Here is a 14,390-nt window from a genome sequence, read left to right as displayed (position 1 = left end):
TGATTGCTAAATGTAATAGTCTGATCATGACGCTGAATAAATGTGTCTTTTTTTAAATGTGCTGTGTAAAGTTAGTCTACTCTGAAGCCATCTTGGTATACTACCCCAACAGTGTGAAGTTAGAATTCCTTCAGGGTGATGCCAGGTTCCATTCGAAATTGATTTGCAACCTGCTTGGGCACAGAAGCCATTGTCTCCACAAACCTTGGTGTAGTTGAACTGACAGTTAATGTGTTGTAACCTGGAGTTCACCATTAAAAGGGTCACCCAAGCAAAGTCCTGGAGTTTATTTGGTTAATAATATGATTGTTGGCACATCCTATGCAATATATCTAAACTGAATTATGGTATCAGATAAAATTATAGATGGGATTAAAGCTTGTGTATCATCCAAAAAAAAAAAAAGAATCATATGGCCACCATTCTCTCCATCACATGCATAATTATTCCTGCTGACCAAACAGCTTTCTAGAGACAGACTTTAAGAAATAATGCTGGCTTTGGCAGGATGGTTATGTGAGCAGAAGAGTGATTGTAGACATCAAACAGAAGAAGTGAATGCCTTATTCAGGCAGGTAGAAAAGTGTCGCCTTTCTTTTGCTGTTGTATTTACACAGGTCCTGCGAAGTCATAGACTGGGTGAGTGAAGCTGATCAGATATATTATATCACTTGTCCTGTAGTGAATGGTGACAAACCTAAAGACCTGGTAGTACTTGTATCACGAAGAAGGCCTCTCAAAGATGGGTGAGTATAAGCAATTCAAGTGTTATAATAATGTTTTGTAGGAATGAAAAAGTTGATATGAAAATAAGGAAGGCAATATTGGCATTTCTGGTCTTGAATGATGTTCATGTGAATTTTTGCTAGATGAACCTTTAGTTATTTTAAGAAGTCATCTATTAAATGCCACCTGTGTACAAAGCACCGTGCATGATTCCTGAAGCAGTTCCTTTTCCTTTTGCTTTATGCACATGTAACACTGATAGTTAGCAAACCTTTAGAATATTCCATCATCAGTAAAAATGCAGTGTCTGCCAAATAAAACATCAGGAATAAGTTTAGAATTTACAAAGGCGCAATTATGCTAGACATCCAAAATGTCTGGCTGCCAGCTAGGGTTGTTGACTAGAGCGCTTATCCTTGACTTCTCTGTGGGCATTGGACTTCTCGGGGCACGGTGTCTATGTTCTAAGGGGAAGTGTCCTATGCATTCAAAGAAAGAAGGAGTAGAAGCTTCTGGGACATTTAAGGGCTACACCTGGAACTGGCCAGCATCATTTCCAATGTCAAAGCTGGCCTGCGGAAATAAATCAAACACATGTGTGAATATGAATGCACATGGACGTTCAGTGTAGTATCACTGTATTTATTTATTTATTTATTTATTTGGCAAAAGGTAGAGGAATAAACTGAAGGTCCATCTTACAAATTATGGTAGAGCCATACTGCAGAGTACTGTGCCATCATTAAAAAGGATGAAGTAGCTATAGAGGCACTGATAGAGAAATACCTCCAAAGATTTACTGGTAGGCAAAAAATCAAATTATAGGCCAATATTTATAAAATGATTGTATTTATGCAACAATCTGTACATGCATTTGCTTACATCAGTGTTATTTATTTATAAAAAGGTCTGGAGGGACCTTTTAACAGTGGTCCTTACAAGCCATTAGGGCATAACAAAACATGCTTAGAACTTGACTCCAGCTTTGTGGAGTTATGCAAAGTGTAAGTAATTCTTAGGCAAGAAACACCTGTGGCCCTTACTACCCTTCTCTACACTTGAATGTGGCCACAGAGACCATATTCAAATGTGGAACACTCATCTAGAAGAGGGGTCTCCATAGTTTCACTTCTACTTGTATAAATAAGTTGAATTAACTGCAGGAATTTATTTTCTAACAACTATTCTTCATTTCTGACAATAACTTAGAGAATGTCCTTTCATTTTTCAGTGACACGTACACGGTGGCAATGAAATCGGTTATTCTGCCATCAGTCCCACCTTCTCCACAGTACATCAGAAGTGAAATCATCTGTGCTGGATTTCTCATCCATGCTACTGACAGCAGTTCCTGTACCGTAAGTTTGATGAAACATCTGCACATTAATTTGCTCTGACAGATACAGAGAAATCTTTTACCCACATTTCCTAATTAACTGTAATTCTGTAATGCGTCCACATCAGGGGAATCCTAAGGTCATCCTTTTAGTTCCATTCCAGAACATCCCCAGAAGATCAGGGTCATAGCTTCCCCTATGCCAACAAGATTCAGATCCCTGCTTGAAAAAGCTCTTGAGGCACCTGGGTGGCTCAGTTGGTTAAGCGTCTGCCTTCGGCTCAGGTCATGATCCCAGGGTCCTGCGATAGAGCCCCGCATCGGGCTCCTTGTTCAACAGAGAGCCTGCTTCTCCTTCTGCGTCTGCCTGCCACTCCCCCTGCTTGTGCGCGCTCTCTCTCTGTCAAATAAATAAATAAAATCTTTTAAAAAAATTTTTAAAAAGCTCTACGTCAATAAACAATCGAAGTAATGTATTTTCTTTTTGAAACAGGTATCCTACTTCAACCAGATTTCTGCTAGCATCTCTCCTTACTTTGCTGGAAATCTTGGTGGCTGGTCAAAATCCATTGAAGAGACAGCAGCCTCTTGTATACAATTCATAGAGAATGCTACTGATGATGGGTTGATAAACAGATTTTAAATGGTAAACTTCCAATTACCTGTAATTTTATTTCCCACCTTTAATTCCAAGTACCCTTAGCCCTGACACTTGGCAAGATTTTGGGCCACAAAATAATTTAATATTGGCCTAAGCAAAACACAGTTAGGAAGGGGTTAAAAAATAAAATTCATCTCAGGTCAAATACCAGTGATTTGGATCGTATTATTAAAAGAGCTTTAACACTGTTTTAGATCATCTGTGGCTCTCCTCCCTTCCAGGGGCACAGGCAGTGGAAATGGCCCATATGCAATTTTGTATGGACTATAAAATGGTACAAATATGGTTTTAAATGATCATCAGCATTTTTAGGCTAGACACGTGAAACACGTATTCTGTTTAAAATTTTATAAAATCAAAAATGGTAAGTTGGCCAGTTGATTAATAGTGTGGGATTGTTCCATATATGGCAGATATCTGTATGTCAGGAGCATCTGACAAGATGTATTACATGTTTTAGAGCTTTAAATTAGGAAGACATTAAAACATAATGGAATCCAATCAATTTTAGTAATAGGAACTACTTTACTAGTGTCATTTCATATATATTCAAGGTGGCTGACCAATTTAGTATCTATTGCTATATATACACACAAAAAGTACCTGTAAAATGTGATATCACAGAGAGAGTATTAACTGAGCTCTTCTTTCATAACCATTACATTAGCACTTTATTCCCCAGACTTCAACATTCATTATTCTACTCTGTGATTTGTCTTAACTCATAAGACAAACCAGCACATGTCAAGTTGGCCTCCTCTATGGGACAATATTTAAAAGTTGAAGGACTTCTCCATTAGAGTTTAGAGCACTTAAGAGGTTAGGTACATCCTGCCATCTGTATGTCAAATCTCTACCCATGCTTCCCCTGCCTACCCCCCACCCCTCAGCCCATCCATTCACCCAGCCTAGGTCTGGTTGTTAATTATTTTTATTCCATGTCAGCAGGCTCTCATTTACATGAACTTCGGACTGTGCTCCAATTTTATGAATTAACACTGATGTACAATAAGAATGGATATGCAGGTTTAAATGACTATACATTTCAGAAGTAGATTTTTGAGGATATTTTTAGATTTTAAAAAGTGAAAAAATTAGCAATAAAGGGGTTACATTACACTAAAATTTGTATGGTAAAATTTCAAACCTCTCCTGTAATTGAGACATTTCTAACTTCTGCCTATCGTAGGTCTTTGAATTTATATATTTTTGAAAATTACTGCAGTAATGAGGTATTGGTGAAACACCATCCAAGGAGGAACTGAAACCAGGGATATTAGGGCAGATGGATTTAGGACTCAGCCACGGAAAAGTGAAAGATAAGCTTGTAAGAAGTGGTATTTCCAGAGGACTGAAGGAAGAATGCTAATGACTTAAGTCCTAGGGGATTCAACAGAATACTTCTAAAATGTAATCAAATCTCTGATATTTTTCTGATATACTGGTATCTCTGATATGTATTTTCCCCCCAAGTCTCCTCTCCATCCTAAAGCCCCATTAGAATGCACGTGGCCTTGTTTGTCTTTATCATGGCCACAATCCCAAGGGCCTAAAAGAGTACCAGGAACATAGCAGGGACTGGAGAAATATATAGTGCATAAATAAATTTAATGTTTGCCTTCCTCACCTAAGAAAGCTTGACTCTCCAGGGTCTTTGGCACCCGATAGGACAGATGAAATAAATCTGGGCATGTTTGGACTAAATGTCTAAGGCGGCACTGCTGTCCTTTTCCAGCTGCACGACTTGTGTGACTTCTTTTAAATGGCACTCATTTCCTTAAGTTCTGGGATGCTGAGCTGTATTCTGGTGTGTTTTCCTCTCTTACCAAAAATAAAAGAACAGCTCCTATTAAGACTAGAACTGTTGAGCTACGCAGACATTAAAACAGAGAAAAGTGTTTCTTTTATTTGGTAAATATTTTGCTTTTGAAGCATCAGTGACTAATCACAGCTGTTTCCTTTAGTTACAAATGTATCCAATCAGGTAAAATTCCAAATGAAACACACAATCCACTAGTCTTTCCATTAAACAGTACAATGGGAGCCCTAAGCCTTGTGAAATATATGTATTAAGTATGCATGTATTCATCAAATCAAAGAAGCTAATGGGTCTCTGATTAGTGTTCTATTATGGTGATACTTGCATCTCACCTGGACGCATCTAAGACATGTGAACAAAATGCTATTAAGTGTAATATACACTTTGTTAAGTGACATCATTCTTGTTGAATACCCCAAACTAAATTTTGGCTAGAATTTCTCTCTTGAAAATGAAGAGCAAAGAGCTGGTGTTAAGGTATTCTTCTATTTTACATCAATAATTTGTACTTCTTTATGTCAAAACTAAAACAAATATTAACCAAAATTATTCTCATCTAGAATTCACAAAAGATGGTGTTTCCAAAGGGTTTGTACACAGATATAAACAGACAATGGCTAGTACAATCCAGAACAAGGTATTCAGAAAAATAAATAGCAAATGAATTTTTATTAAATATTTTAAAAATACAGATTTTTGTGGCAATTTATAAATTCCTAATAATAAATTGTTATTTTGAACCAAGGAAACAATATAACCAAAAATTCAATTCCAAATGCAAAGCAGTTATACTTTGTTTAGGGGTGGTGCACATTAATGAATGGTTTTTAAAAGAAAGGTGATTGTTACAATCAAGCATATAACCACTTAGTTATACCTAAGTTCTGTCTGTTAAAAATGCTGAGAGAATCCAATTTTAACAACTACTTTTCTTCAGTGACTTTCTCCAGTGATAGAAGCACTCTTTAATGGACAGCACTCAGGAAACGATGTGACCATTCTCCGATCATACTGGTATCTATAAAACAGGTCTCCAAGGGAGCCCAGCTCCAATTTGTGAAGTACGCCCGGTTCAGAATGTTTAACAATGAGGTGGTAACTAATGATAGTACCAATCATTATCAAAAATTAACAACTTTAGGTATCTTTGTCTTGGGTTCCTGTGGCTTAGGCACATCCAAAATTTCTTCATAGTCTGCACTCATTCCCTTTGCCCAGCGACCAACTGTGACCATTCGATCTGTCAAGGAATGGAAGTTAGAATGTAAGAAAAATGGTAATCAAATACATCCCCATAGTTTGGTACTGGCTTAGCAAAGGAACTAGTTTTGACATGAATAATCACAAGGAGGGAAGACTCCATCACTAAAGGAGAGTGAGCATTCTGTAATTGATTATAACCCTTGATTTCAGAGTACCACAGGCAATTTCTCTCCCAATTAGGGAAATGCAGCAACTGCTTTGCAATGCACAAACTGATGAGAAAGCTCTTTCATTCCTTCCCAGAGTTCATCATTATAGAGTCAATGAATTCCAAGAATCTATAAACAGTAGGACTTATGAGGCATCGGTTTTAAATGCACAAGATTCCACCTGTGAAATTATACAACATCTGCTTTTCAGTCTTGTCATTCGGGAAGTGGCAATCCTCCCAGGAGGGAGAATTCAAATTCCACTTCCATCATTTCAGTCTCACTGCCTACAATGTAGTAAAGACTGTCTTCTTCTAGACAAGAGCATAAACAAGAACTCTGGGTTTTCAAAGGGAAACGTTCGGGTAGGAAGTAAGAATGGGTAGACTTCTTTGTGTCGTACTGTGACTATTTGAGAGAAAAAGAAATGTGCTTTTTCCCTAAGAAGCACTGCTTCTACCCTCCTGTCTTTCTTTCACTCAAGATTATCATCATTCCAATCCAGGTAAACTAACATAATAATGGTCTCCACTTCCCTCACATATGTATAGTGAACATTTTTGAAGTTTTTGATGACCAACGGTAGTATTTCATTAGGAAGAAAATACAACTGGCCAGATGATGTGTAGCTAACACAATTTTAGTATTTTTGGAAGTTCTTATAACCAACTCTGAATCCTTTAGGTATAGATAAAGCAAACCATATGTGAGAATGCTCAATCATAAAAATGTTGAGTTATTTTCATACTATTTTCTCTTAATAAATCAAAATTTTTCTGTTAGTAACATAATTGGCTCTATTATTAAATTCATTAGTTGGCAAATATGAATGTGTAAGAATAAGATGCTTTATAAAATCAGGGCCCTCTAGGGCTTAGTGGTCACCTTTTCCCCACCTGATAGTACCAGGACTAATGCTCAGTTACTACTGCATCTACTCCTGACAGAGGAATGATCAGGTTGTCATTGCAGTAGGAAACCAGGCTGCCTTAAAATCAGTGGTACCTCAGTGAATTAGTAGTAACAAAATTCAGCAGAAACATAGAATAATAACCTCAGGCCTTCTAAATGGAGGCCTAGAGATCTCACCTGAATTCTTACTCTCAGGGCAATCTTTCTTAAAATGTTCCACGGAGCCACAGAGTCTGCAGCAACCACCTATTAAAAGAGCAGAGTCACTGAAAACCTCTCATGCTTACAAGGCATTGTAATGTCTCAAGGCACTTTTCTTATCTTCCTTGGTCCTCACAGCCTTGTCAGGTGCACAGGGAGGTGGAAACAGGAACATAGGTAGGTGCCACCATTCCTATTAATAAGTCCATTCCCCAGGCTTTGGGATCCCACAGAGCACTAAACTGTCCCTACACAGCATGTCTCGTACCTGGCCTTCAGGGGGGAAGAGGGAAAGAGAGGAGAGCTGTAACAGAGGAAGGTACTTGTGCTCTGGAGTGTCCAAGAGCCACTGCACAGAAGACCTTAACCGTGGTTAGATAGGCAAAGATTTGTGAACTGCTGAACCTGTGAGCAAAAGTGGTGTTCAGATGCATTTTTGGAGGAGGACGTCCACTGTTCTTATCAAATGATCAACAACCCCAAAAAAGATTAGGAGCCATTGCCCCACTGCTCATCTGTACAGGTCAGATGGGGGTGAGCAGTGACAAAAGGAATGAAATTCACTCTTGTTGTAGTGACTTCTATCTGCCAGGCACCCTAACCCTAATAAAAATGCCTGTCTGGCTACTTTAAGCAACATCCCAGGACTGTGAATTACAACACACAGGGTTTCTAAAATTAGTCTATCCCTTAATGGTCAAACACTGTTACTTAATGGTCAAGCATCATGACATGCTCATAATGTGAAGTGACTTACCCAGAAATATGACCCTACAGGATGTAAACCTGGCTGAATTCTCACTTCCACGTGATTTCTTTCCTTTGCTGCACTTTTCAAAAATATTTAGTCATTTTGCATAACCATGCAAAGCCATCTTTGTCCATCAGTCATGTCATCTGACCTGTGTCATAAGTTCAAAACTGAAAGGCACCTTTGGGCATTTTCCAGGGCCAGCTTCTTTATTGATGGAGATGCCAGAGTGAAATAGGACAGGTGCTCTGAACAATCTATTTTAATTCTCAAAGCTCTTCAAGGTGGATACCATAATTCATCAAATCTAAGACACCACTGGTTATAAGATGTATCATTATTTTACATACCTCTCAGAAAAAAAAACAAACCTGCCAATTACGTGGCACTCACCACTGGTAAGATATGTTTTGAGTTCAGAGACATTAAAATGTGAAAAAATGTACATCTTAGAATCAAGAAAATACAGTTTTCCATCTCCATTTAACAGGCGAGGAAACTGAGCTGAGAGAAATTAACTCAGCCAAAATCCCACTAGTGAGTGGTGGTACTGGAGCTATAACCAGTCAGCTTGATTCCAAAAGCTACGCCTTTTCACTGGACTTCTCCCATCGAACCCACGACATGACACCAAGAGGTATCTGGAACCTGATGGAACCAGCCATCACATAAGCACCTTACTCAGAGTAACAGAAAATTTCCTCCTTAAAGCTTTAGACATCACAGACTTTATTTAAGGAGCTTAAGATGTTAGTTGAGCTAAAGACAAGAAAGTTACATGATCCCATGCTAGACAATTAACCAAGGAATTCAGAAACAAAGATTACTACACATATTGAAGAGTGTACCAGCCCGTCTATCCAAAATGGTATGCTAGCCTGTGATTAAATTCACAACACTACTTTTTAAATCTTAGCTTGAGATATAACCCCTTTGCTTCTGTTGTTTTTAAAAGTAGATATTTATAACATACTCTCACAAATGATGCTGAAACAAGCACAAAGCTTGAAATATACACTTCAGTTTTTTCTGACTTAATATATTGTCATATTACACATAAAGTCTAGTACATAGAATAGAGTCTGATAAAAATTGAAATTCTTAAGGTGTTTTTATTTGTTCAAGAATGTATTCAAGAGCTGATTAAGAGTCTAAGTTAAATCACAACTCTGCATGATAACTCACCTTTTTTGAGATGTAAGGGAAACAGTACTCACCATCAGCATAGAGTCCTTTGGGATTATCAGGACAAGATCTGGACAGATGCCCCATTTCCCCGCAAACAAAACATTTTGCAAAAGGAAATTCACCTGTAAGGATCAACAGTTCCTGGTAAGCTGGCTAAGTATAGAACAAGTTACATAATTCATGATTCATATTATTTTAAACACTGGGGAAAAAAAAACCTTATTTTTTCAAAATATTAAGTGGCATGCTCATGACAAACTCTGCTGTCCAAAAAAACCCCACTTCCGACATTAACCAAATCAAAAACCAATAGAAAGAAAACATACCAAAAGCTGGGTCTACTTTGGCTTTGCACTTGGTTATTTCATGCTCTGTGGACCCACACCGATAACATATTCCAGTGCCCATATCTTGATTCTCAAGGGCAGCTGGGCAATCTGCAATCCCATGGCCAGGTTTTCTACAATGGAAACATACCTGGGGAAACAAAATGTGAGTTTCCAAATTACAAAACTACATTGGCTTTATTAATTCTTGTTATCAAAAATATCTTTAAAACGTCTCTCATTTGTTACCTAGCTCTTTTTAAAAAAAAATCTCAATATTTTATGTATGGAAAAAAGTTGTTTCATACATTCCTAAACAATAAAAAATGTCATTTCCATCAGACAGTCTCAGTGCTTTTGAAAACCCTCAATCCATAAATCCATCAATCTCAGACACAAAGTTAAAAATGGTTTCGTAGAAACTGCTTAAATGAATTAAGCAAATATGGACTATTTATTTCATTAATGGGAATGTCTCCACTAGAAAAACTGAGTTTTCTGGGGCGCCTGGGTGGCTCAGTTGTTGGGCGTCTGCCTTCGGCTCAGGTCATGATCCCAGGGTCCTGGGATTGAGCCCCGCATCGGGCTCCCTTCTCGGCGGGAAGCCTGCTTCTCCCTCTCCCTCTCCCCCTGCTTGTGTTCCCTCTCTCGCTGTGTCTCTCTCTGTCAAATAATAAAATCTTTAAAAAGAAAAACTGAGTTTTCTGTGGAAAATAGAAAATGACCAAAAATTATCGGTCATAATTAATACTAGTACTTACAAAGTTCATATAATTGAATAAATTTGAGTCAAATGATCCATTTAAATTATGATTCAAATATTTCATACCAGTAATATATCTTACAGTTTTTATATCTTTAATACATATTCCTTAATATTCAGAATTAGGTGTTTCATTTTTAGAATATGTACACAACACATTTTAAAGGAATAATTCTAAGATGAATTATTTGGCTCCAACGTCACACTAAACAATGATTTGGTTTCTTTACATACTACCTGGCAATTTGGAGAATAGTTATTGCTGCAATGAATGAGAACAGTAGTCATAATCAAACATGGTAGATACTCAAAGATATTTAAGCTATTTTATTTAAACCGAAAAAAAGGTATATATATTTCTTGGATAACAAATAGTTTATTTTTTTCAAAAATTTTTTTGAAAATAATTTTTTTTCAAAATAAGCACGGGATTTTTAAAAAGCAAATTAAACAGACAAAACATACAATATTTTGCAACTGTGTCCTTTCTTTTTCTCCTGTTTCATAACATACTGGAAAAGAATGAGTCCCTTTAATCTTCACTAACTTGTACATTTAGAATGAACTGGTCCAAACAAAGAAAATGCAGTTGTTATACAAGTTCAAGAAAAGCCACGGCTAAAAACTGGATCACCATATTAAGACTTGAAGTCTTGAAGTCAGCATGGTCTCTAGTAACCCGACAGTTCACTGATTAGGTTTCTACGTTTTTTGTTTTTTTTTTTTAAGATTTTATTTATTTATTTGATAGAGGGTGTGCACAAGGTGGGGGGCAGAGGAGAGGAAGAGGGACAAGCAGACTCCCTGCTGAGCGCCAAGCCCTACACTGGGCTGGGGTGGGGGTGGTCCATGGGAGGGGGCTGGAGGCGGGGCTAGAGGTGGGCTGCATCCCAGGACCCTGGGGGGATCATCACCAGAGCTGGTCAGACACTTTTAACTGACTGAGCCACCCAGGCACCCCAGGTTTTTACCTTTAAAACCTGATCTTCATGTAGATGGGACTTAATAAATTATCTTCATTTGTTAGCAATTAAGAACTGAAACTTAGGGGTGCCTGGGTGGCTCAGTCGTTAAGCATCTGCCTTCGGCTCAGGTCAGGATCCCAGGGTCCTAGGATCGAGCCCCGCATGGGGCTCCCTGCTCTGTCGGGAGCCTGCTTCTCCCTCTCCCACTCCCCCTGCTTGTGTTCCCTCTTTTGCTGTGTTTCTGTCAAATAAATAAATAAAATCTTAAAAAAAAAAACCTGATACTTAGAATGAGGTATTAAAAATAAGAAAACAAGCTATATACTATTTAAAGTATATGCTTTAATATAAAGCATTTTTTTCTTGAAAACCAATGTCTTTCTCCTTTAATTACAAATATAAAACTTCTCTTAAAAGGTCACAATATTAAATTTTTTCAAATAATATGCAATTCATCATATTGCCTATGTCAATGAAATTATCTTTAAGTTACATTACCTTTAAGTTAAATTAACATGATAAAAAAGTTTTTTTTAAGATTTTATTTATTTGAGAGAAAGAGAGAGTGTGAGCACACATGAGTGGGAGGAGAAGCAGAGGGAGAGGGACAAGCAGACTCCTCAGTAAGCATAGAGCCTGATGCAGGGCTCAATCTCACAACCCTGAGATCATGACCTGAACCTAACAAGAGTCGGATGCTTAACTGACTGAGCAACCCAGGCGCCCAGATAAAAAAAATACTTTTAAATAATTGTACAATTTAAACAAAACTATCCTGATCCAAATAAAAATGATTACCTTTTCTGTCCAAATTTATCCATAAGGAATGTTTGATCAGCATGATCTCTAAATAATTATCTGGAAATATGTATAAAACTAATCCTGCAAATAAAAATGAAGGTGTAAAATAATACTGATTTTTATGTATCTTACTAGAAGACTTGGAAAATTCACTTAAAGAAGGGAAAGAATTATACGAAGTATTACATTTCCCATGTCTGACAGTTTAAAAATCTAGTGCTAGGCACTATAGAAATCAACTTGTAGCCCTGACATTCCTCTGAGAGTAGCATGGAGGAGGGAAGGAACAATGACTAGGGACAAACTCAAGGGGTTTTAACTCTTACTACTCTGCTCCGTTACTAACTAGTGTGATTCTTACTAGATCTCATTCCTGTGCCTCAGTTTTTCATGAATAAAAACAAAATATCCTCTCCAAGTAAAGGGAACCACACATATTTAACCTGTTGCACTTAACCCTCCTCCTTACTTTGATTTTTTTTTTTTTTTTATGGCTTTATGAAAAGCTATTGGAAGGCAGGACTAAGAACATAGGTTTTGAAGTCAGACAAAGTCTGGGTTTGAATTTCCTCTCTGCTACTATACTCACTAAGTGGCTGTCAGCAAGATACCCTGTCTACACATCAGTCTTTTCTCCCCATATGAGAATAATGCTACCATCTTTATAGTGTTATTGTGATAATGAGTACATCAAGTGCCTAGCATGTAGGAAGTGCTAAAAAAGTCCTAATGTTATTACTAGCCCTCAAAAAGATGCTTTATAAATCTAGTATGCAAGAGCATTCAGACTCTGCTAGAATATACATGTGTGAGTATATGAATAATAGTTATGACCTATATAAAGTAACGTTTCGGTAGAAGTAACGATCTTACCATTGCATTTTTCTTTGCTGCTTGTCTTTTTAGTCTTCTCCCTTCCCGTCGACTATCTTTCTTTAAAGCAACTGCAATTTCTTCCCTTGCCTCCTCATTGTCTGTTGCTATCATCTCTCCATTATGAACCATCTGTGAGTTTTGTCTTAGGTATTCCATGAATCCATTTACATCTTCATTTAAGTACTCCTTTTTCTTTTTGTTCTTTTTGTGTTTTGCTTGAGGAGCATCATTCTTAACAGAGAGCCTTTTGGCTTCAAGTTGTTTACTCTTTGGTAGATTTTGGCCCTCTCCCTCAAAGGACCCCTTCTTCATGTCCTCCCATGATGTTGCAGCCAAAGGTCTCTTGTTATGTGCGGTAGTAACTCGTGCCCACCTGGTCATGATTTCATCAGCGGTACCTTATAAAGCTTTAAGACAAGCATGGTTGGTTAGTGACCATTAAAAAAAAACAAACACTAAAGATACACACGGTATCACATTATGCCCATATATTAAAGTCTTAATTATTAAAACACTTTTTACTTCATTTAGGTATTTGTATATTTAATTCTATAATATGCTGCATAGATATGCCTATAAATCTAGCCCTTACCAGAAAAGCTACCACACCAGTTAAACAAACAAAAACAACACGTATATAAATGCTTAAAAGTGTAAAACAATTCATGAAGTAACGAAATTACTTTGTAAAATTTGAATCACAAAGTAATACAGTGAATGAAGTTACTCTTCCCGTATTCTGCAGTTTTCCTGGCTGTTTCCTATCTGTAAATCCCAAGGCTACTTTCTTCCCATCTTCTTGCTTAGTTCAGTGAAAACAATTTGCATAGCAAATTAACTATTCAGAAATCCTGTCCTTTGACGCAAAGTTTGTCACTACAACTCTTCCCGGCAGATTAAGTAAAATATACACAAGTGTTTACGGTCACGTGATAATGCTGGGTCTTCTATTAATCAGGGTATAAACTACTACCAGCCCAGTGGTTTCAAATCATTTTCAATTATGAAGCCGCGCCCCCTTTAGGGCGGCATCCCGTGTACCAACCAGGGTTAAAACCTCAGCTCTCATCGTTAGAAACATCCTGCAACACACGCTGAAGGGCGGAGCCAATGAATAGGTGAGACGCGACTCAGCACTTCTACACCACGCGCGCACACGCATCACCGCAGATCCTGCGGCTGTCACGGTAGGGCCTGGAGCTGTTCAAGAGGTGGACTGTCCTTCCGCTGAGTACCAGGGAAGGGGGGAAGCTCTGAGTATCAAGATCTAGTCGACGGAGCCCGCTTCCACGGCGGGTCCCAGTGGGGCTGGATGCGCCAGCCCAGGCGGCGAGCACCGGACAGCTGAGACCGGTCCCCGCGACGGCGCCCTCGGCGGGCCTCGCATCCCGGCACTCCAGCCTCATCTGGCGCTGAGAGCTGTTGGGGGCCTACCAGTCAGTCGCTGTGCCTTCCCGCCAGGTCCCTGGGAACGAACCGGAGGACTTCACGGCATCTGGGTGTCCCAGGGTCCTATTTCGCTTAGCCGTGCGTAACTGCTTACCGCGCACGAATCCTCCAGGGCAGTTGAGGTAGCGAGCCAGAGAAGCCCGTCCCCCGGCGACCGAGTCGACACTCGGGACCGGAAACACGTTGTCCCCGAGTGCGCGTCAC

At 38.5% G+C, this 14,390-nt stretch overlaps 2 protein-coding genes across 9 annotated transcripts in view; one reads left to right on the top strand and one right to left on the bottom strand.

Annotated features, from left to right (window-relative positions):
- Positions 1–2,905, top strand: part of ACOT12 (acyl-CoA thioesterase 12) — a 51,561-nt gene extending 48,656 nt beyond the window's left edge. For all 4 annotated transcript variants that reach the window (XM_027604657.1, XM_027604660.1, XM_027604659.1 and 1 more), the window contains 3 exons: positions 618–746; positions 1,958–2,084; positions 2,556–2,905. In XM_027604657.1, the coding sequence (XP_027460458.1) occupies positions 618–746; positions 1,958–2,084; positions 2,556–2,705 (406 nt within the window). In that variant the 3' untranslated portion in view covers positions 2,706–2,905. The remainder of the gene's footprint in view (positions 1–617; positions 747–1,957; positions 2,085–2,555) is intronic.
- A 1,497-nt stretch (positions 2,906–4,402) lies between these two features.
- Positions 4,403–14,368, bottom strand: ZCCHC9 (zinc finger CCHC-type containing 9). Of its 5 annotated transcripts, none has more exons than XM_027604904.2 (6): positions 14,281–14,368; positions 12,735–13,144; positions 9,333–9,483; positions 9,036–9,128; positions 7,044–7,112; positions 4,403–5,782 (listed from the first exon to the last, which is right to left on the bottom strand). In XM_027604904.2, exons 2-6 carry the CDS (start codon positions 13,116–13,118, stop codon positions 5,664–5,666), a joined length of 816 nt encoding a protein of 271 aa, XP_027460705.1. In that variant the 5' UTR covers positions 13,119–13,144; positions 14,281–14,368; the 3' UTR covers positions 4,403–5,663. The 5 variants fall into 5 exon arrangements, with proteins under 5 accessions (XP_027460705.1, XP_027460704.1, XP_027460707.1 ...); XM_027604903.2 differs by having other exon boundaries at positions 14,172–14,354; XM_027604906.2 differs by having other exon boundaries at positions 14,215–14,350.
- Between the last annotated feature and the right edge of the window lie 22 nt (positions 14,369–14,390).

Source organism: Zalophus californianus, chromosome 5 (genome assembly GCF_009762305.2).
Source record: "Zalophus californianus isolate mZalCal1 chromosome 5, mZalCal1.pri.v2, whole genome shotgun sequence".
Lineage (NCBI taxonomy): Eukaryota > Metazoa > Chordata > Mammalia > Carnivora > Otariidae > Zalophus > Zalophus californianus.
Note: the sequence above shows the minus strand (reverse complement) of the source record. Positions and strands in the feature narration are given on the sequence as shown.

Coding starts and splice junctions, on each gene's coding strand:
- ZCCHC9 (XM_027604904.2), bottom strand. CDS start 13,118: ATGACCAGGTGGGCACGAGTTACTACCGCACATAACAAGAGACCTTTG. Junction 9,129..9,332: donor CAAAGTAGACCCAGCTTTTG/GTATGTTTTCTT, acceptor TGATCCTTACAG/GTGAATTTCCTTTTGCAAAA. Junction 5,783..7,043: donor CCCTGAGAGTAAGAATTCAG/GTGAGATCTCTA, acceptor ATTCCTTGACAG/ATCGAATGGTCACAGTTGGT.